Genomic DNA, 23,983 nt, shown 5'->3' on the forward strand with positions numbered 1-23,983 from the left:
GGATACATCTGGAGAATTGTGTTATAGTGATCACCAAATCTCTCCCTCATTCATTGATTTCCTTTCTGTTTTTTAAACCTATTTCTACTTTTGTCCTGAACAGCATCTTACGGCAGCAAGTTCCATATTTTAGGCACTATGTGAAAATTCAGGTCCTTTGATTTATTTACATCCATGTCAGCTTAGGTCAGTGGTTACCCTGTTACTATATATGTCTCTCTTTTTCTGGTGTTTCTGAGCAAACACTCTGGTATTTCAGATTTTTAGCTCTTAGGTTGGGCCCTGTGGTATCCTGTATATTAGCAGTATTTAATTTCCACAGTAAGAATACAACATTTGAAGACAACAGACAAGCACATAGACTGCTTCAGAAATCTTTCACTGTGGTGAGGTTTTTTGTTTCTGGGGTTTTTTTTTTTGGTTGGTTGGTTTGGTTTTTTGCTTGAGGGAGATCATCATGTTACTTCTGTTTTTGTCAGCTTGCTTGTCAAAGTAATTTTGTAGCTCCGCAGGAAGTTTTGCCAGACATTCACTGTCACCCCATAACAACCTTTGGTTCTTGGCTGAGGATTTGTTTATCTAGAGCTTCTTTCCTCAAAGCTTCTTACTACTTTGAGTGTAGTCGTACAGTACGCATTGGGTGTATCTGCAGTAGCATTTTGGTTCAGATTAGGAGTATGCTTTGGAGGCAAAACTCCCAGTTGTCACCACTTACTGTGCTTTGGTTTGCATTGCAGAATCATTTCAAAGCACTTGGACTGAATTACTTTTGGATGAAAATAAATCAGAAGATACGCTCCAAGAGCATATCTGTTGCAGTCCCGCTGCCTCACAGTGTTCAGCTCATGGAATCAAATCAGAGCTATCCCAAAGTAAAATTCTCAACGTGGGTGTTGTGTTAATGTTGGGTCCTCAGCACCAACTGTTTTGTTCTTCAGATTCACTCCTATTGCTCCGTATTCCTGGCTAATCTGAGTATAGTCATGGATAGAGATAAAAATAATGCACTTAGAGTTTATTATTCATGACCACTGTACGTGCTTCAGATAGAGTCCAGCTATTCAAGCCTAAGTTAGAATAGATAATATCAAAGTAGCTGACAACTTGAGTTTGATTTGGAAGCTGGCACTTAAACAGTAATTAAGTCAGTGAGCACCAGAGCTATAATGAAGCTGTTTTCCTGTGTCTGTTACCTTTTGCCCTTTCCTACTTTATTAATCTGAGTTCTCCATTCTCTAACATGCTTATTTTTGTGACCCAGTTGCTAACCAAAATCACCACAATATTCTGACACCTCTTATGTGCTGGCTGCGCTCTTTCCCTATTCTCATCTCTTCAACTTTTTTTGACTTACCCCTTGCAAAGGTCTGTACAGGCTGCAGCTGGTCCTGAGCATGGTGTATGCTTTCTGACTACCTACTTTCTGCCGGCGAAAATGGATAATGATTTACAGCCACCAAAGGCGCCATGCCTCCTGAGATACTGCCACAATTGGTAAACCCCATCTTTACTTCAGTGAGAACATTAATGGGTTTTCTCTGTTCTTCTTGGGCATTGATTTTCGTGGAAAACTTATGGTAGCACGGAAGACGAAATCTCAGTGTCAGATTTAGTTAAAAGGTATTGGGAGGGGAACAGAAAGTAGAATGGATAAGTAACACAGTATCATTAGTTTTGTGTCCAAACAAAATCAGGATAAAAACACATCCTATTGTGAAAGTTTTATTTAATTGTTCACCATTCCCATTTGAAAAAGAAGGAGAGGAATTGGTTATTGTTATGTCAACACTTAAATGGATAATCAAGTTAAATACTCCAGATCTGAATTCCCAAAGCATAGTGATATTGTCTAACCTAAAGCGATGTCTTTTAACAGTAGCTTACAGAAGACTGAGGTTTCTGAAATGCTGCTATGTAGCCTGCTCAGAAAGGCATGGTCTCTTGAGGATTTGTGCAATTCAGGTTTCAATACAGATAGTTACGTAAGTGTTCAATTATGCCTCCCAGGAACTGCCCCAGATGGTCCGCACGCACTTTAAAACAATGACGCCCGCCAAAATTCTCCCTTGCCGAAGGGGGAGTGTTGTTACTTCTCCTCCCTGATGTCCTACTCGCCAAAATGTGTATATTGGGAGATTGTTCTTGTCTGGTTTTGAAGTAGAGGGGAAGGAAGAGGTATCTTAGCTTATAGCAACTCCCCCTTGAACCGGAGGAGCCTGGAAGTAACCAGAGAATAACGAGCCAGAATATTGTCGCAGCTTTAAAACAAGAAAAAACACTAAGTAAAGAAGGGGTAATGAAGTTGAGGCAGCGGCTTAGACTTCAGTCTCAGCCAGCTGAAGTCCTGACCAGCTGCAGTCATGAGGAACCACCTTCTCTCTGCTAACAGGGCGGTGTTTGAGACTTGTACTCAGCGTGCTAGTTCTGTGAGTAATGATATATTTTATTGGTTTTAAGACGTAATGGCAGTCCGCTAAGTACAGGTTTCTCTTAGTGATCTGGTCTGTGGTTTCGGGTCCATGTGTAATCAAAATTAATAATGTTTTATAATGCTGTGATCAGATAGCATCTACAAAGCAGAGGGTTTTTTCAGTTCTCTATTTAACTCTTTTCTTTGTCCCGTGTAGTCTCAGGTGGGACAAATCTTTTGTATCCTTGTCTGATAGAGTAGTTTCCAAAGTGTTCCATCCCTCTTTATTCCCACCCAAATTCCCTGGAAAACCTTGCTGTCGCGAGGAAACCAAACTTAATAAATACAGGCTTCTCCCATATCCTTAAACTATGGACTTCCTGTTCAGAGAAAAATCAATATATTTCTCCAGGATTTGAATCCATGTAAATTCTTTTGTGCACTTTTCCTGGGGAAAAAGTTCTTTTGAAACAGATTAGAATAAGTAAAATTGTAGTCTTCTGTAATATTTTTTCCAAGGATATAAAAGACACGTGGTGGGACTGGGATTTTTAGGTAGGCACATAACGCGTGTTGAATAAATGGCAGTCAGATTGTTATCATCTGTCTTCCTGTGTAATTATTTAATGTTTTCATTTTTCTTCTAAACAAACCTCCCACAGGAGTGTTTCAGTTGTTGCATTGCACCTGGTTTGGGGCTGGGGACTAGAAAAGGAGTGTTTATTTTTAGACTGAACATCTACTGATGTTTTAGTTAGCAGTGTCCCTTGAATGTATCTGCTTTCATAAAAAGCTCCAGAAGAACCTAAATATTTGTAACTTTAAAAAAATTGTATAGCTCCATGTGGCATCTGGTTGTAAATTGCATCCCAGCGGTCTCATTAATTGCACAGATTACAGAACTAAAGTTAACAGCTGTATCCCCTGTTAGAGTTGTATTGCAGAATGAAAAAAGCCTCTTCCCTACCTGGATGCTGTAATGTGCATCCCTCCCCGGTTGTGAGAGGAGCATGATGGCCTTGCAGTGTTTTAAGTCCCTGTTAATGCAGCAAGTGAGCACCTGAGTGAGGGAAAATACTGCTGCTGCTTTATGTTATCCTTATTTTACCTTCTCTTTGTAATCCCTTCCCTTAAGGACTTGCTTTGTTCTTGATGTTCTGTCTCCTTAGAATACATGACAGTCAGTAAGTGAGAATAGTGAAGGCAGTTTGGACTTGTGTGCCCTCCATCAGATCCTCTGTCCTTTAGTGGTACGTGCTGCACACAAGTTTCCATTAAACTTGTAGTCAGGAAGTGTACTCGTAAGAGGTGTACCTGCCAACCGAATATGGTTATCTTAACAAATGCAACAAAATCTTGCAGAAATATTGTCTTGAGCCAACAACTTTTAATGCTGAAATTAGTTAGCTTCCCAATTTAAGGCATACACTGCACTGCTAGAATATGATTACCAGCTTTGGAAATGTGTATAGAAATATTCTATGCTTTGTGCTTATACATAGTGTATACAAGGCTTGGGCGATTTCAGGATTGAGGAAAAAATATTTAGGTTAGTTGTGGAAAGAATTGTACAGCTTGGTTTCTTACCTCAATATTAGTTCCTTAAACTTCCATGCAAAATGTTTCTCCTCAGTAAGATGCTACAGCCCTTTGGTGGTGAGCGCAGTGCTGCTGGTAAATAGCATGGGCCTTGTTGGTACATCTCCTTTGCTGTCTCATATGCTTTAGAACTCACTGTATTTCCCATTGAGTCATTATATTTTCTACTAGAAGTGGATGGTTGATTGTTTTAGTTTTGTTTTTTACCATTATACTGACAGCCAAGTAGGCAGTCAGAAAAGATCACTTGTTGGTCAGGTACGTCAGCTTGCCATTGAACTCAGAATTTGACACTCAGCTTGGCTATAGTGCTATCCATGCTGTCCACAGTGTTGTCACTTTTTCCACAAGCAAATCTGAGGTGATGTGTAACCTCTTGGAGGGTGTGGAGGGGATAGTATATAAAAGATAGTTGGAAGAGGGATTCCTGAAACAGTAAACATTCGTGTTACTAGTAAGATACTATCGGGGGGGGGGGGGGGGGGGGGGGGGGGGGGGGGGGGGGGGGGGGGGGGGGGGGTTTGTTCTTGCATTTGTGTATATATGAGAAAAACATTGCTCTGACACCATAGGACCATCCTAGCCTTCAGTAAGGTTCACGAAGGCTTAAAAGCAGGAAACTAAATAAAGAGTTAGGTAGAGGAATAAATGAGTCAGTAGCAAGTCAAGATGTTCCTGTAGTGTTGCCAGCCCTCTTCAGTTTTATTAGCTGGTTTATGAAGGTAGAAAAGATTTATGTACTTGTCAGTTCGATCCCTTCTTCCAAACAACCTTTGAACTATTTAGTCAATTTGAACCAAGACTGTCAGAGAGTAGAGGACCAAAATATAACTAAGTTCCTTCCCTTTAGGGGAAGGGGCAGTTAAGTAGACGGCAAAGACCCAAGCAGTTCCTCTGCAGTGGGAGAGTCTGTTCTGTGAGTATAATCTCCACGTAGTGGCAGGGCAACCATTGCCTGTGTCCTCAGTCAGCCTCTTGCCCAATAGATGTTTGGGTGTCATAGCAGGAAGCTAGCTATGTTTTGTGGGAGCTTGGAAATGAAGAAGTTTTGGGGAGATACGGAGAGGGAAGGCAGGGGAGCATGAAAAAGACACACATTTGTAGGAAAATGGACATAATTAGTTCCAGGGAGCTCTAAATACTTGTAATTGCATTAAGGATCTAATGTAGATTGTTGAAGGGAAGTTTCTGCACCACAGCTGCTGGAAAGCTGTATTTGATATTTCCTAGAGAAGGGCACACTGGTTCCATTTGTAATGAAGGAAGGGTGAAGAGAAACTTAATTCGAGTTTTGCTGCCAATTCAGCAAATCTTTTTGTCCCTAGCTCATAATATAGTTGCCTCAGTTTCCACCGAAGAAAATAAAAGGTGTTTTTCCTTTTGTGGTGTTTTTTTTTCTTCTCCTCTTCCACATGTTTCCCCCAATTTCCCAATCTGTGTATGTCAGTATTCTGATGTTCATTCCCAAAGATCATGATGTACCAAGCACCTAGTGCCAGGTGCCAAGGCAGCACTGCATGCCTGGGCAGTGAGGCACTCTGCTCCTGGTGGAAAATGTCCCATAGCGGGTGAGAGGCATGTTAGTCCGCTTGCTTCCACCACAGTTCCCAGTAGGCAGAGCCGTCTAGTTGTGACTCAGTGAGCATGGATGTGGATGCGTGTGTTTTGCCTTTTTTTTTTCTTTTTTTAATGTTGTTGAAATCCACACCCAAGTTATTTGTTAAAAGGGTGAAATATTAAAGACTAACTGAAATTTAATGCAGAAAAATGGCCCCATTAGAGAGGGGAAGGCTGATAAGGTGCATTTCATGCACTGTATTACTGCAGCTCAACAGAGCGAGTGAGCACTCGTGGGTCTTGCTCTTCTATTGCTGTGAATCTTTTTTGTGGGGCTGTTGCAAAAGCAGCCACCTGAAACTGGCGGGTAATAAATGGCAAAAGAAACTCATGATGTAACAGATGAAGAGAATAGTTAACACCAGTAGCCAAATTTTTTTGTGACCGGTTTATTATTAAACACTTGGCAATTTCTTCAGCACAGATATTTAGGTTGTAACAACGTGACTACCCAGAAAATGACACTAATTTTAATTTTACTCAAGAAGCAAGTGGCAAAGGCAGTTCTGTCTTTGCGTAGAGTAGTCTGCTAAGAAAAATTCAGGCTATTAAAAGAGATTATATATATTCTGAAGAATTTTTTTTAAGCCCTCTGCTTCTGTTACCTTACAATACTTAGTGTTTAGTTTAGCTTTTCATTACTATGGTGGTGAGATGCAAGAGTGTTTTAATGTCTGCTGTTTATTCACATTTATTTGCCTTTACAGAGATTTGATGAACTTGCTTTAAAATCAGTTTACTCTTCCATCCCACATGTCTTGTAGTCCCAATCCTACAATTTTGTTAGCAGACTGGGATGTCTTTACAGAGCTCCATTCACTTTGGCAGCAGTCCTTACAAGTACTGCAGTCTGCTCTTGCATGACGAATTACAGTGTTGGATGGGCCAAGCTGGAAGTGTTAATTTTCCCTCTTTGTTTATTACAGCAGCTATGGCCAACCTTTGTGCATAGTTATCACTTTTTTACAGAGAGATTTGCTTATGAGGTTTTGGTTTTATGGAGGGTGAGGACATTAATATGGTATGATATGTTGATGTGTACCTGGCCTCTGAAGTAGAATTAATGTAACGTTTAGGAGTAGGTAATTTATTAATAAAAAAACTTCAACCTCGTGGTGTTCTACCAACTTGGTTAGACAGCTGCACCTTTCTCATACTTTGCTGAAAGCTTTTATTGTCTTAACTTTTCCCACACTAACAAAGACTCCAAGAAACTGAAAACAGTCCCTCAAACTACTCTTGCTGCCTTCAGATGCAGCTCTTGTTGGCTCTGTGCCTGGTGGCTCTTTATTGACTGAGAGCATGTCTTGTCTGTTGTCTTTCCAAGATGAGGTATAAAGTACATGTAAGTTCTTGTAGGGCAGGTTGAGATCCTCACATGTATTGCAAGTTCCTTTGCCAAATTGCAGGTCTTGTTCTGCCCTTGAACTTTATGCAGGCATCCTGTTTTAATCACTAGCAGACTCCGGATGAATTTGCATGTGTTCGTTCTGATTTCAAAAAATTCTGATCCATAGACTAAAGATAATGAGTTGACTTGATGATCTCTGCAGAGTGAATTTAAGTCTTAGGTAAGGTATAAGTAATTACAGTGGAGAATGTAATACCTTTCAAGTTCAGTTAGGTAAAACAGAGGTTGCAGATTTGTTTAAAATTATACACACCTTCTATTTCATATTAGCGTTTTTGCATATTCTAAATATGGAAAGCTTTGAAAAAGGTTAAAGCATTCACCATTTCACAAGAGAGATCCTTTTTTGGATAGTATTCCTATAGTACTGAAATTAGTCTGCATGTAGTAGTGGTACAACTCAAAAGAGGGATTAATCTTGATCACAGGGTTTTCAACACTGATATATTTGTAACAATATTTGGGAATCAAGGGAAACTTTTCCAAGTTCATCATAATTCACAAACTCAATAGGATGTTTCCTCTTTTGTTTACAGACTTGATATTTGCAAATTCCCTGCCTGACAGTAATCATCATGGATAGTGGTAAGTTTGTTAACTTAGCGATGAGTGTGCATTCTTTATTATTCCCTATGAAGTGGGCATTAACACACCCCAAAACTGTCCTCTGCTCAAAATCGCAGTCAGTTTGCACAAAAAATGTCCTCTGCTATTGAACTGGTTTTGGTGTTACATATGATGCAGATCTTTGCCCACACTAAACTGAACTGGAATCATACTGCTGTTCTGACAGAGATATATGCAGACCATAATAATCATCGCAGACTCATCTATTGACCTTTGAAAGCTGGCTGCAGAATGAAGACCACAGAGCTGAATTTCCAGCCTTGAGTACTTTAGTTTTAACTGTTCTTAAGCTTGTAACTCCAGATTCTCAGAGCAGAAGTCGCTTTTTAGGCTTCATAAGTAAATGCTCAAATCATTTTTCTCCCTTCTGCCCTGTGTAAACCAAATTGTTTTATTAAGATCACCTACAGAAAGACTCAAATTTATCAGTAGCTGCAGCTTTGAATTGAAAATTAAATGTTTATTTCTAGTATTTATTGGTTGTTTTAATCTGCTTGGGTGTTGGTAAAGAGTCAGAAAAAGGAAGCCTCAATAATGGTCTCAATAGAGCTGGTTTTGGTGTCCAGGATGCCCTGGGCTTTGCTTCGGCAACACTTCTGTGTCTCAGAATACTTTTCCTACGCTGCTGCTCCCTGTTCCTTCTATCGCTAAAGACCTGAAGCCTATTTTCTTTGCCTGTGACAGCTTCAGCTGGCAGGCTGAGATGTATTTATCCTCTCATGTCCTTGCCTGTTTCTTTCTGATTCTGATTGAATTTCACCTTGCTAGAGTATCTATTCACTATTATGATAGCACACAGGTTTTCTGGAGAATGTATAATAGATTGATCTGACTGTGTTACTCTCTTCAATAATAGTAAGTGAAACTAAGACTTTGGAATTATTTTCTTTGTAGCTTTCTGATGCATAAAAACTTGCTAAAAGCCAAGTATTACACAGAGCACAAGCATGTCTGAAGAAATAAACGTATTCAAATGCATTAAATTTGGCAGTTGTAGATCTTCATCTATATTCTACAAAAATTGAGGGAGAGGAAGAGACTTTAGATTATTTGTTTCTGTGTCTATCTTAGTAATGCCAAAATCATAATTTTGATTTTTCTTTTATCTTGTATTAATTAATCTAGTTGGCTAGGTGGGCATCCAACCCAAAGCGGTTTTTTTACACACTCCTATGCAATTATAACTGAATGTCTACATGAAGATGGTCCTGGAATACTAAGAAGTCAAAGTGGTTTCTGCAATATGGTTCCATTACCTCTTTTTGTAGGATTCATCAGGCAATGACTGATTCTCATTAAATCGCTGTATTTCAATCAGTATCTCCATCAAGATTGCTTTGATCAGTGTATGTTTTTATGTTTCCTTGCTACATTTGTATTGATTTCTCAATAGAATTTAAAGTCACCAGGAGTATGCAGAGTTTTAAAAATGTCAAATCAAAATAAACAAATTAATATACTTCATTTTTTTCCCAGCCTTGCAGGATCAAAAGCCATTCCTGATCTGGACTAATCAGAGACGATTATTTATCAGATGCATTCAGAATTAATATGGGGTGTAGTTTATTTTCCTCAGCAGGCTTTTTTGTCTCTGTGATGTATGCATTTTCTGTACTGTATTGTGAGAGAAGAGAGACTTTCTGAATATGAATTGCTAAATAAAAAAGTTGGGTTTTTTAGATAGTCACACTTTGGCCATTCTTGAATATTGAATTATTTTAATGTTTTGCTGTTCTTCGTCAATGCATTTTGAAGCAGAAATGTATGCTTAGAAAACTAAACTATTACCTAGAAACTCATCCCAATGTCTATCAAATGCAATATTTTGTAACATGCCTTCTTTTAAACCTTTATTCTCAGTTTGCTTCTTTGGTAAATTGGAAAGTGCATGCAGAAACAAAGATTTGTATATTGTTTCTGAGAGCCAGAAGCTTTAACTCAGGGTATTTTCAGCTACCTGTGTTCTCCTCTTTATTTCTTTTCTCTCTGCATCCAGTGCAAAGCTGTTGTAGTTTCTCTCGTTGCTCTTTTCAGGGACGGATTCCAGCTGTGAAATGAAATTCCCTAGTTTTATCTGCTGAAGGAAGGGAAACTTGATTTATAGCGCATTATCTACTCTTCGGTGACTCCACATATGGGCACTCTTAAGAGAGTCTGGGCGGTAGCTTGTTCCGCTTCAGGAATGCCCACAGGAGGAGTTGGTGAGAAGTAGGTACAGTGCTGGCAGTCCATCCCCATGCATGGCTGCATGCTGGCTTCCTGATGTGGACAAGTCCTTCAGCTCATCACGTTCAGGTGATCACTGAGGCATGTTGAAAGTTCTTCAGGCCTAGAGGGGAGTCAGGAGAATTGTGTGGGAAATGGAAAGAAGCCATCCTTTTTTCTTTCCTTTTTGAAGAGATTTTTGAATATTAATTTCTAGTTATTTAGTCAGTGAACTTACGTAATAGAAGATGCCCATGTGCTCACCTGTGGTGCTGTAGAAAACCAAAATTGCGATAGGTGCAGTTGTAGAGTTGTATGCACTGAACCTCTGGCAACATCATGAATAGTGTAATTTCTGTGGTGCATGTATGTACCATGTGTATTCAACTGAAAGTATAGGAGTGACTGGTGTTTTGGAGTTTAATCTTCAAATCTTCATTTAATCCTTTGCAAAAGGAAGATGACTGTCTAACGATGTATAACAAAGTATACCACAGAGACTAAACAAAATTAAATTAAAGTAGATCAGCCTAATTATGGTAGTAGCCTCGTTGCTGAAAAATGCCACCACATCTATCTAAAGCAAGAGCATAGTGATCGTCTTTGTAGACTTGCTGCCATCCTTTTTTAAAATTCAAAATCAGATGATTAAGGAAACAAAACCCCAGCAAACTGATTCCTATAAAATTGTAGTTAAATCAGTCCTTAAACCAGTCAGTCTCTGTCCTTCAGCAGACAGTGAGAGTTTGTCTTCATAGCATATCGGCAGTCCCAGACTAGTTGTAAATGAACCAACGCAGAAATGATTGGGTCAGGATAGGTCAGGAAAGTGGTATGAGTATATTAGTATGGCAGTACATTGAATAATTAGCTCCTCTTGCTGGCAGTGAGACCCCAAGAACAGTGTTGCACTGACATGATGTTCTTGCTTCCTGACCTGAAATACCTGGAGAATTTCTGCATCATTCACTGCAGATGTACCTCCCAGGTAATTCAGTCTGCTGGATTTTGGAGTGTTCCAGTTGCTGCATATTACTGTAAAAATCATTGGGTCAGGGAGTTTGAGGGAAAGCTGGGACATCAGAAGAAAAGAGGTTGCTTCCAGCTCTCTTCCTTGAACAGAAAACTAAGGAAAGCAAATAAAGAATACCTGTGTCAGAACATTGGTTGCCTTTTGGGGTTGTTTTATTTGATTCATCAAATAACGTGACGTTTTGTGTATGATTCAAGAAAACACAAAGAGGCTACTTCCCCCCACACTCCCATAAAGGTCACTATTTCATGGTTGAGATTTCTGGAATGAAGGGAGCAAGTCTGCTTCAAAGTTGCTTAAGAAAACTTCTAGACTTAAACATTGATAAATGCAGCTGTTCTGGTGTGTTTGACTCTGGGTAATATTCATAAATATTTATATCAAAAACTTCAGCGCATTCTGGCTGTGATGCCCTCAGGCAGTTGCAAATATCTTTTTGGGTGTTCACAAGCAGGATTTGTTTGTTCTGTGTCATCTCAGTTTAAGAAGTCGCTTGAGTTGAGCATGTGCCTGTCTCTTCTGAGCATGCTTCTTAGGCACCGGCTTCAATCTTGTTTAAGCATACATGACTGTGATGCTGAATTGAGGTCCATCACATTTATGACGTTATAGCAATAATTACTGAAATTGTAGGCCCAACTACTTATGATAGTGAACAAAACTAGGAGAGGCCTTTTGTCATATTAATATAAATATTAAATAAAGGAGAAGACTTTGAAAAAGCTCTTTATTTTTCAAAAGCACATTTTCTTTGAGCAATTTTAGCATGAGGTTTTGGATATCTATTTTAGAAGTGACCTTTGTTGTCTCTCCTATTATTCAGTGTTCTTAACAGAGGACAAAGCCAATTCTGTGTTAAAAAGATACCCGAGAGCCAACACGTTTCTGGAAGAATTAAAGCAAGGTGACATAGAACATGAATGCAGAGAAGAAATCTGTAGCTATGAAGAAGCAAGAGAAGCATTTGAAAATGAGGAAAAAACGGTATGTTTTGGTGTGTATTTAAATATGTATGGGGTGTATTGATACTAAATTTTGGGGTGTGCTGAATGCTTGTGTGTTTTCCAACATTACATTAGATTTGTTTTTCTTTTTGGCCTGCTTCCTTAAGCAAATAAGGTGTACAGTGGAGGTGGATAGACTGCACAGCAATAACTTTTGAATCCTTCGTCCCAATTAAACTGAATTTGAAGGGAGTAGAAGTCTCAAACATAATTATGCTCGTAAGTGTTGTGAAAATTGGCAGCTGGGAAGAAAAGGAACATGAATTAATAGCCCCACTTGAGAAAAGGTGGGCAAAACTGTCATCTGTTTGGCAGCACTATTTACCCAAATAGCCTATGTACTGGTTCTCCTATCATCACACACTTAAGTCTGACCTGGATATTATAACTGCAGTTGTCTTGCTTGGAAGAAATTATGGGATTGGGACTGTTATGGGGAATATATAGAAGCAGAGGGCGCAAGTCTTCACTTATCTCACTCCTTCTGGAATAACTTGTTTATTGAATATGTTCACATGAAATGAGTGAGCAACTCAAAAAGCTTTCCATTTAAAATACACCTTCAAATCCCAGGTGCTGGTGTAGCTGGCCAAAGTGTTCAGTGCCCAGACTATTAATAGTCTAAAAATAAGGAAAGACTAGTGGCCTTCTTCAAGCTAAAATCTGCAAGCCCTCAGAGAGTGTTGTTAAGCAGCAGTGATCTAAAACACAGTAATTTCAGTGCTGCCATGTGTTATGCAAGGGCAGTGATACATTAACATGACGGGAATGAAGCAGATACTGCCCACATAGAATTGTTGCATAAGTCTGTTGGCTTCTCTAATTAAAAGAAGCTTGTGGGCTAATGGCTCTGCAAGCAATAGCTGCACATCATACCCAACATATCTTATATTGCTTCCCAACAAAAAAAAACAGGACACAGGTTTTTGATGGTGGCAGCTGGCCTATTTAATGCAGTAGAGTCAAGAATAATTTTTTTTTTTTTTTTTTTTAATTCAAGACAGACATGGATGAAATTAGGGCTGAATTTGAGGATAAACCTAAAGTGAAAAACAGGTGCTAGAAAATGTGACTCAGAAAACTTATCTTCAAAAAAAGCTTCTATCCCTTGTGTGTTTTTGCATAGGGAAATTGTACTTGCAAGGCCAATGGGTTAATGGGTGCAGTAGCACAGGGAGCATTGCAGATTTCTTCCAGAAGTTACGCAGGTGATGCATTCCACTCTTCAGTGGCTGAGCTCTGCATCAAAAAATAGCGATGTGTAAAGGCATACTGAACATTTTAAGTTCTTGGCATCTTTTTGTTGGAGGTCATACCTGGGGAGATGGATGAGGCTGGAATGAGAACTTTCTGATTTATTAAAATGAAGTAGTAGGACGTGTGGTGTCTCTTCAAAGCTTCTTCTTTCTGAAGCTTTAAAGTCCATGCACACACACATTTTTTACTTCCCAAACTTGGCTTGGTGTGGCCATTCGTAATGATAGCGCATTGTGTAATTAAGAGAATAGTGTGTACAATGACACAACTTGTGTAAAATTCTAACACAATATCACTTTTGCTTAAGTAACACAAGAAGTTCAAGTCACTAGAGAAAGTAAAGCCTAAACATGTTGCCTCTCACTTTCAGCTTCTTTTCCCCCATTTCAGAACATTTTGTTTTGGTAGATAGCATTTCCCTTGCAGAGGTATTTGGGAAATAGTAAAATAGAAATAATTACATTTCCACTCTTGCCACAACCTTTGCGTCACAGTGGAGGAGGAGCTTCCAATAAGGTCCTGACCTTTTATCCATTTCTACTACTGGATCTTTTTTGCCTAGCTGCTTTATTCTGTTGTTGATAGCTTGCTAATGGGCCAGGCTCTGCTAATGTGCAGTTGTGCCTCACCAGCCTCATTTACTTAGGCTTTATTTAGTCCATTGTCCCCCAGCGGTATCCATCCTTACAGCAACTTAGTAGGACTTAAATTCTGTGTCCCGGGGCAAGGAAACAGATGCAGTAGACTAGGATCCTGATTCAGTGTGTTTAGAGTAACAAAGATGCAATGATTTCATGGTATAGATAGACTGGAATTCAAATAGGGTCTGTAGCTTATTTATCTCATGGTAACTTTGTTTTGTGTAATCTCTCTGTATTTTTTATCTTGTCCACTCGGTTCTTTCTTTTTCTGCAGTCTTCTGGGGAGGTGTACAACACCCGGATTTGTAATATTAAAATAATATCAAGCAGTTCCCTCAAGTTATTTTTGATGCATGAGTTTTTCTTGAAAGTTAGCATTGTGTATGTTAAGTGTACATGCATAGCTGTCATGGAAATACTGAATGCCTTTAAAATTGTGTTGGCTTGGGGATTTTGATAGGTTCAGAATTATTATTTAAAATTATAAAGTTAATTATAAAGATAATACTATTATGTTAGGCTAGAGCCAACAGGGAAGAATTTGCAGGACTTTGTGGATAAAATAGAATATGAAATTCAGTGTTGACAAATGTAATGCATGCAGGGGAAAAGGGAACATTCATTATATATATGATTGGCTCCGAACTGAACTCGGGAACAAGATCTGAATTTGCATCTATGAAGACTTGAATTTAATGCTCAGCAGTCAAACAAAAACAAAACAAAATAAAAACCTGAGTGCTAAGAATCTAAAGAAAGGAATAGGGATCAAAATGGAGAACATAATTATGTCATTGCACACCCGCATCGTGAACGTGCCATGTACAGCTCTGATCTCTCTGTCTCCTAAAAAGCAAATTAGTAGCTGAGGAAGGACCAGAGGACCAGAGAAGCGTGATAGTTGACCAAAGAGATGAAAAGGTTTCTGTAACAACAGTAGATCGGAAAAGAGTTAAATCAGGGAATATGTGATGATGTCTGTGAGGAGCATGAACATTGAACTGAGGTCAGTCACTTGCCATCCTTCTGACAGGAGAGCTAAGAGGGCCTCCTAAGGAAACTAGAAGGTGCAGGTTCAAAGCAAATAGAAGTATCTCCTCTCACCACAAATAGAGCTGTGGACTGCCTTGCCACAGGATGTCTTGGATCCTAAAAGCTTGTACAGGTTCAGAGAACAACGATATAAATGAACGGAAGATAAATCAATCTGGAACCATTGAATAAAAGGGGTCAACTTTGGCTAATGGAAGTTCTTGAAGCACAAATATGTGGAAGCTGGGAGAGTATCACTGCCTGCTTGTGTTTGAACTCTTCTTTCAGCAGTCTCTAATGATTGTTGTCAGAGAGAAGGTAACGGATTAGGTGAACCCTAGGCCTGATCTAGTAAAGCTGTTTATTTGTAGTACCTGTAGCCAGCAGGCAGCACTGTATGTGGTCACTGGTCAGCTGTCAAAGGTTGTTGGGAGACTCAAAGATCTGTTCAAAGGTTACTGTGCAAAGTATCTGGGTGTGATTGAAGCACTGATATTAATTTTATTTCCATTAACTCATTTTTTTAAATTATACTGCATGAAGATTTTAAAAGCTAGAAGTCACAGATCTTCATTTGTGTTTCAAATTTCCCACAAATTTTAAGTATTACAGAAATTGCAAGGTTCTCTGTATAGCTCTATTCTGGCAAAACAAACAAACCACTAAAAAGCTTAGCAAGCAACTCAAAACTTGTCAGCACCAGATCTAAAATGATGTGATCAAGTAGCATCAGTCTGTGTCTAATTATGGATGCTGGATAAATACCCAGAAGAGGTGAATCTTTTCCTGCCACTTGAAATTGAGGGCAGACCAGAAGAAAACAATGTAGCAGGTACGCTCACTTCCCATTATTGCTTTGTTCGCATCCTCTGCCTACTGAATATCAAGCAGTCTTCTGACTGGCATATTATTAGTCCACCTTTAAAACAAGTCAGACAATTGACCAAGAATCGTTTGAGGCTGACGATGCTGCCAAATGTAGTAAAGGCCTCAGCTGAAATTCTCAGCAGGGTGCAAGTCTTTTAACTTTCATGTGGATCCCTTATTTGATTCAGTGTTCAGATCCAGTTGACTGATGCTGACTCTGTTCTGAGAAGTATTAGAAATAAAAGGGAAACAAAATTCTGGCAAATTGGCCATAACTGTCTTTGTGTGGGATGCCCTTGAGAATTCCTTTTGATTATTTCAAACTGGATTTGCCAAAGCAGTAAGGGACATTCAGAAAAGTAGTTCTTGGCAGGAATATACGTTAGATGTTTTCTAAGTATTTTCCATTGCAGTTATCTGATTCTGTGGCCTGCTTAGCTTAGTTTTTCAGCCTTTTAAGGCATATACGCCTGGTATTCCCAGCTGTACAGCACTCGAGGATAAATAATTACTGGAGTGTCCTTTTCATAAATCACAAGTTAATAATTTTGTCAAGTGCAAAGAAAGTCCTTTTTGTTGTTGGTTTAAGAGATCAGCAACTGTGGAAGCGATGTTTGTGCTGTGAGTTTTCCAACTTTTAAATCACTAACTTTCTGTATTCAGTAACTCTCCAGCTACTTCCTAGGTTTTCAGTATTTCCCCCTTGTTTCTTTTTCATAGCAGTTTGTACAAATGCCCACACTGTGCAAATTCATCCCAGTTCTCTGTCGTTTTGTTGGGCATGATTTAACTTTGACCAGGTGGCTTGTCCTCCTCCTGTGCCTTCACTTTACAGTGCAGTGTAGCTGTGGGATGACAGAGCAGAGGGGGAGCTGCTTGGCAGCTGCACAACTCGAACCTGAAGTATTAGTTTCCTGCAGTTCCTGTCAATTCCGTCAGTCTGAAGTAACAGTCTTTGTGGTTCTCTTAGAGATGTGGCTTGCAAAAATGCAAGCTGGAAACTTGGGGTCTAGTACGCTGTAAGTTTTTGGTTGGTGGGTTTTTGTGGGGTTGTTTTTTGGTTGGGGTTTTTTTGTTTCCCCAAAGAGGAAAATTTAAAGAAAGATTATTTTTTTTAAATGACTAAACAAGTGTATGTTTCTTAGTATTTTTCACCTGTGTGCAGAACTTTATTCCTCTGTCTCTGTAAGATAGCCTTAGACCTGAAGCACTGTAATTTTTGACGGGGGTGTGTGTGTCTAAACTGTCTTGGAATTTCCTTTGCCTTGCATGTAAATGAAAGTGGACACTAAACTACTTTCATCCGTAAGGCAGTTTAAACTCTTACCTTAAGCTCTTTATGCACCTGTCTGGTCACACCATCAACTTGAACATCCCCCACAGCCACACACCCTATTCTGAACTAATTGCCTGCCACTCTGATGAAAACAGCTTTTCTGCTGCTTTGCCATGTTGCAGAGTGACAAGGAGACATGCTGGTATTTCAGCTTTCTGAAGAAGGCACAGAGACGTTTTCTCTAGCAGATAGAGCTGAGCTAGAAGTAACATGGAAACAGTACTAAGATACCAGTCACAACTTACTACCCTTCCATTGGGGAGGGTGCATTTCCTCTGCAGTCTGCAACACAAAATATATTGCTAGGGGAAAAGTGTGGTTTCTTCTTTTTCATCAAAACTACCTTTCTCCTCCACAGAGTCTTTAAAATGACACATCCTTGCACAGTATATTTGATGACTTTCAGTAAATCTTTGCAACTTTGGCCTCAAAAACAAACACTGTACCATTTTATTCCTCTGCTGCTGTTGAGGCAGCAGAACAGTGAAGTGGGAAGTTTGATTCCAGTACAGACAGTAGCATTTAATAATCCTAATGAATCCTTTTCTGCTTTCTTAGTTGACAATATATTTATTATTTATTCCACTAAAGAATCTAGTTAGTTGTATTCAAACCAGATGGAAAGGTAATAGGCAACAGATCTTAATTGCCTGGTGATCTGGTGGGGAGAGGTGAGGTGTTTGGTTTTGTCAGTTTTTATCATGCAGAGGTCCCAAAAGTCCTCAGTTGTGCAGCTAATGTCATTTTTTAATGTTAGGTTTCCCCCTCAACTATGTTTTTCTAAAGTCAGCACAGTTGACTATGGGGTTCACTGTGGAACAATGCATCAAGGAAGTCCCTTGTAGAGAAGTAGAGAGGTTAGTCCATCTTCCAAGACTTGCTTATTTTGTTTGAAGTCAATGCTACCTGACTTAGCTTAGGTGATTTGGACCTGGGTTCACATCAAAGAGGAGCTCTGTGATGACCTGCTTGTGATGTCAAGCCTTGGAATTTAAGAAAAACACCTGATCCTGGATTGCTGTAGGAATTAAGACTTTTTTTTTTTTTTTTTTTTTTTTTTTTTGGAACTTGCACTGAGTATAGGGATAAGAACAACTGAATTTATCTTTTAAAAAAGAAAATCTACAGGATAGCCAGATCTTTCATGCACATGGCATTGCTCTTAACCTTAGTAAATTCTAATCCAGAAGCATTGTGAGTATGTGTTTTGCCCATGGTGTCCTGGCCCTGGCTTTGCACAGGGCAAGCTTAGCCTCCACGCTAGAGGGGCCACGCTGCTTCTGGACTCGAGCTGCCCCTGAGATCAGTTTGGTGGCATTATCTGTTTAATGCTGATCATGTGGCAGCAGTCCTGAACTAAAAAAATCGATGGACCTGATTTGTCTGTGCACAAAGTCAGTCAGTCTGCAACCTGAATACATCATTTCCTAATAACTGAGCAATGACAATATCAAATTTACCTGGTGGTGACTATTTTATAAATGCTTGCATGTAAGATGTGTGCTGTCATTTAAAATAGATGCTGGCATGAGTATGAATGGGTCAGGTCTCTGCATTTTTAAAGAAAATTTAGAGAGTTTTTAAAATTTTAAAGAGTTCAGAGTTTCTGGCATGGATTTGGGGGGGGGTAATTATTTTTTTTCTTTAATTTTACATGACTATAAAACACAGTGGAAGTGTTTCTTAGTAGGAGAGATCTTATATTACAGATGAGGATGACTACTTTTTTGAGGCAGGGTATGCTTTTCTTTGTACTGTTTTTCCTAGCATTCACTGCAGAGAAAATTGGATGGCGACATGATCTTTGTGCTCCTGCTTGTGCATATTAATATAGCAAAGAGGACTTTCAAGTACTGGTGTCCCCCTTCATTTTTGTTTTCACTTGTTCATATTTTCACTTTTCACTTTCTCTTCCATTTATCTGTAGCTGTGTTGTCAAAGTTTCTAGAATATAATAAGCTGTGTAATACTCTCATAGTGCTGGAGCTATTTTTAACTATAAACAGAGGATCTGAATCAACTCAAAATAAGCTGACAGCAATTGCTTTATGAGCCAGAGTGGGGGAAGTCTAAATTATGAGATGACAGTACAACATAGTTGCGCTTTGCCAAAATGGTCTGTCATTCCAAAACAGTATTTCCCTGTCAGATTGTATTAGTATCTTATTACGATTTTAAACCAAACAGACCCCTAACTTTTACCTTGAGTGGTGCTGAAAAATTTTGATCCACCAGATGACTGATGTGCATGCTGATTAGATGATATTATTATTATTATTTTATTTACCTAGTCCTGTCTGTGCTGCACATTTGTAAATATTAAGTGCAGACACAGGAATCTTAAAAGCAGTGAGGAGTTGGTTTTAAAAAACAAAAACCCTTTTGTGTCACTGATCACATCAGAAGAAAATTTTAAAGTTTATTGTGCGTGCTTATCCATACCAGTTCTTACTTTAATCATCAGTATTTGAAATGCCTTTTTTTCTCATTCATTTAAAGCAACTTGATTACAGTGAATTTTTTTTTTTAACTGTCTTATAGTTTCTGACTTATCCTGTCTTGCTCTTCTAGAAGGAGTTCTGGAAAGTCTACAAAAATGGACTTCAGGGAGAAAGTAACACAGGACATACCTGGTATTCATTTTACCTTGCATTTCCATTAATCATTGGCCTTTTTGTTATCCTCATTGTCATTTTTGTCATATGGAGATGCCTGTTTAAAAAGAAAATGCGTAGACAGTCGGTGTACGTGCATAGGGGAGCCCACGAAGCGATGGGTGATGGTGCTGTGGCTGACGGCAGAGGTCCTCTTCCGCCGCCTCTCAGCATTGTTCATTCCCCACAGGAGGAAATGTATGAAGTCAGTGGGCTCTCTCCAGGAGGTCTGAGCTATATGGATGGACAGTCAGACTCAATATCCACAAGGCTCTCAAACTGTGATCCTCCTCCTTCATATGAGGAAGCCACTGGTGAAATCAATATGAGAAGTGAAACTGAACAACATTTAGATCCACCCCCGCAATATGAAGACATTGTGAATTCCAGTTCAGCCAGTGCAATTGCACTATCTCCTGTTGTCACCAGTACTAAGTAAAGCAAGAAGAATGCTATGGACTTTTTAAAAAATACTAATCATTTTGTAGCACTTTATCTTGGCTTATTATGCATTTCTGTAATTTAATGGACTTGTACAATGAACTTCACTTTTGTTTTAGGTTCACTTGATCTTTGGGTTTGGGATTTTTTCCCCTACAGCAGGTCTTAAAAGATACTGTATTGAGAGTGTAGTACAGGTACAAATGTGGTGCTCTGTCATACTTCTCAAAAGTACCTCCGCTTTGAGGGATGTCACTTGTTTTATTCTGAACATTGTCCACGTTCCCCACAAGATTTGTGGAATCTCCGTCCCCTTTCTTACTGCAGACTGTCAGAATTGCCTGAAATAGGGAATCCTTAAGCAACATTTTAGATAGTTATTTACACTAAAGGGGACTGATTTTGCAGTATTGCCTCTGGTCTGGTTGGTTCCTTTTTCTCACTTGGATTTTTGTTACATGCTGCACCCTATCTTGGGCCCTTGGAAGGCTGAGAGCAGTATGCCTTTGTGTTCAAACCAGTGTCTCGTTAGAGTATGCTGGCTTAATAGCAATAATTTCAGAGTCCTAGCAGAAGAGGTGTATTCTAAAGCTTTTTCTATTACAACTCAAAATTCTGTAAATGTTTAGAACCTAACAATTCAAGATACTAATTAGTGAATTTAATAGTGTACTTTTTTTGTCTGTGTTCTGCCTTTCCTCTCTGTTTTCCTATCTGTTTTTACTTGTGTATTCTAGAGGTGAGAAGTGTGCATATGTTAACTTTAGAACTTGAAAGTTCATGCAACGGTAAATAATGAAATACTGAAATACTCAAGAGTAGATAAAATCCTGATCATAGTCTTCACTGGGACCAGGATATTATCCATAAACATATAAACCCAAAGGTATTACTTTCCTTTTTAAAAAGGAAAAAAAGGGAAAGCATTCAGAGTGTGTGACTTTTTTTTTTCCCCCCAACTATGAAATAAAAACCCCTTCCTCAAATCCTGATATTCTTTTGCCTCTTGCATACTTACATGTACCGTGTGTGCACCTTGCATTGGTGGCTATGGAAATCTTTTGCAGAGAGTATACCTTTTTTCAACAACATATACATTTATCACTTAGCCATTCCAACAAGGTGCTTCTGTTGCAAAAGTTAACAATACATTGTAATGAAATAAAACTACTTACATTTTTCATTGTTTCTAAGAACAGTGTAGTGCTTTTATCCGTGACATGAATTCTTAAAGCGCACTCCGTTCTCAGTGTGCACAAGCCTTTTTTTCACAGCTCTTAGATTATAGGTGGTCATCAGAGTAAGAGGTGCTGGGAAGCATGTTAGTCCAGGCTGGCTCCAGAAGTTGTGTGGCCAGCCTGGCTCTGCTACCTCCAGCTGTGAGCTGCAGAGTCCACCTGATGTAGGTCAGGACCCACCCTGTTGTATTTCTAAGAACACAACGCAGGCATAGCCCCAAGCATTAGTCTGGAGTGACTTTTTGAGGCTGAAGAGATGTGGATTTCTGTCAGAGTTGATGCAAGTTAGAGGCTTGTACAGAATTTCAACCACCTGGTGTAGACACTGATGATAGTTCAGGTGGTGCAAGCTGTAGTGTGGTGATTCTTTTTTCCCAGCTTGATTTAAAAGTCCATTGTTTGGTTTAGCTTCTGAATATTCATTTCAGTTTTCTTTCTTCCCACACCAAGGTAGCGGCATTAGCTTTAGTATTGTTCTGTGTTCTACTAATCAGTTAGCACCAATTGAAATGTATTTAGCCCTGAAGGACTGCTGTGTTAAGTTGGCTTTCTTACAACAGAAACCCAAACTGCATCTTGTTCCAAAGACCCCAAACAAAATGCCAGTGCCATCCATTTGAAATTGCTCTTAATGTCCGAGATGTGTGCTGGTGTCTACCGTCTCATGGGGGCTTGGCCTGTCTTTTCCCTAAGGAATTTTACAGAAAGCTGTTGAAAAGAAATGTATGGTCATAGATGGGTGTCTATATGCACGCTTCTGTAAGAATTTGGTAGAATGTATTGACAAATGAAGTAAAGATTTTATGATTAATTTTATGTTCTCATTTTTGACAAAGAGTAGGTTGCCTTAGTTGTCTACTGGGGATCTTCAGTTGCTAAGGCAAGTTGTATTAGAATTAATAGATGAACTCCAGGCCAAACTGTTGTCAAAAAGATAACTCTTATTTATATTTATTATATATAATAGAGATTGGGTAGATAAATACAATATGTTTTGGACACTTGTAGTAAGAATTGCCTGGGTGTTGTTTTTTGGCTGTCTGACCTTTTCTTTTGAAGTGGTTTTAGCTCTTGTGTGTCCTGAATTGCCACTTGTAGAAGTTAAAGCTCCTTTTATACTGAGCAACAGTTAATATACTGCTTTAGGCAGACATTACCAAAACAAAGTGCCTCATCTCAACATGCAGGAACCACCTCAAAAAGAGCTGGTATGTCAGTGTCCATGCCATATTGGCATCTCCTGTGCCTGCCAGCACAGCTAGTAGTTTTAGCAGTAACTTTTTTTTGTTTGGATATGACTTTCCTGTAGGAAATGCATAGAGATCACCCGTTTTCACAGTAGGTCATTCAGCAGGTGTCATCATGCCCTGAACATGGGCAGTCTAGCTTAGAGATGAGCTGGCTTTTTTTTTTTCTTTCTTTTTTTAATTACTCTATATTCCCCTACTACTTTTAACAGCTTTATGTTTCTGACTCCTAAGTTGAATGTGTTGCTGTATCCTGTAGATACTTTATGTGCAATGCAAAAATGATGCTTGTCTTTCCAAAAAAGCCACAACCAAATATCTAAAATGATCTGTGAGTTGAATTTGTTGGGCTATGCCTTTTCCATGTACATGAGCATGAAAGCCATTGTGGGCTATAAACTTATGTCTTGGTGAATAAATTTCATAATTAAACAAAACTTGCGTGGGACAGTTATACAAATGTATTTCCTCTAAGACATGAACAGCTTTCTCCATGTTGGAATAATGTCAAATTACGAATTATTTTGTTCTGTTTTGTGAAATGTGGGAAAACAGCTTAGTCTTGTGGCTGGCTTTTCTAATCTGATTGTAAAATAAAATTTCATTTGTATTGGGTTTTTATACAGCTTTTTTTTTCCAGGTCACTTAGTTGTTTTACCTATCCTGTAATTGCATTGTTGTGCAATAAATATTATAAATTTATAGTTGTACCTCTCTAAAGGTTTTGCAAGCCTGAATGCAGTACTGTCTTGACTGATGACATGAACAGGCAGGATACTGCCTTTCCCATTTCTGAATATAACATTGAATTTCATTTTGTATTAGGACTGAGATGATTTATTTACTAAAACTAACTTAAATATAAGTGTCGCTGTTTTAAGAAATTACGGAAATCAATTACTTGCTTAGATGATACTTAGCGTTAGTAAAGGTTGTTCTGTCTTCACTGGATGTAAATAACCTCTGATTACAGTATTGCATATTTTAAAGGGGTTTGGTTTACATTAAATTATCCTATTTAAACACTTTTGCCTACATTTATAGAAAATTTTTTGTAACATTTGTTTTTGGATATGCTAAATAAAATTTTTTAAGATGCCTCTAGTGTTTCAAAATATCAATTCTACACAACTACAGTGAGAATTAACTTTGTATTTAAGTGGTGTTCTTTTAATTTCCATTGTTACATGTACTTAATCAGTTGCAGTGAATCAATTGTTTTGATAACTTAAAATATAAATATAATTTTGTTTGCAGGTAGACTTGATATTCTTTCAAAATTCAGGCTCATTTTTAATCAGAGTTGTTGTTCAATTCATAATTCACATAAACAACGTGAATTTGTTTATTTTCCATTTTTTAAA

At 38.7% G+C, this 23,983-nt stretch overlaps 1 protein-coding gene across 1 annotated transcript in view; it reads left to right on the forward strand.

Annotated features, from left to right (window-relative positions):
- The window catches only part of PRRG1 (proline rich and Gla domain 1), a 33,847-nt gene extending 10,128 nt beyond the window's left edge, over nucleotides 1–23,719 (forward strand). The window contains exons 2-4 of the mRNA XM_050914971.1: nucleotides 7,574–7,622; nucleotides 11,726–11,886; nucleotides 19,611–23,719. Coding sequence (XP_050770928.1) covers nucleotides 7,613–7,622; nucleotides 11,726–11,886; nucleotides 19,611–20,132 — 693 coding nt within the window. The 5' untranslated portion in view covers nucleotides 7,574–7,612 and the 3' untranslated portion in view covers nucleotides 20,133–23,719. The remainder of the gene's footprint in view (nucleotides 1–7,573; nucleotides 7,623–11,725; nucleotides 11,887–19,610) is intronic.
- Nucleotides 23,720–23,983: the final 264 nt, after the last annotated feature.

Source organism: Gymnogyps californianus, chromosome 1 (genome assembly GCF_018139145.2).
Source record: "Gymnogyps californianus isolate 813 chromosome 1, ASM1813914v2, whole genome shotgun sequence".
Lineage (NCBI taxonomy): Eukaryota > Metazoa > Chordata > Aves > Accipitriformes > Cathartidae > Gymnogyps > Gymnogyps californianus.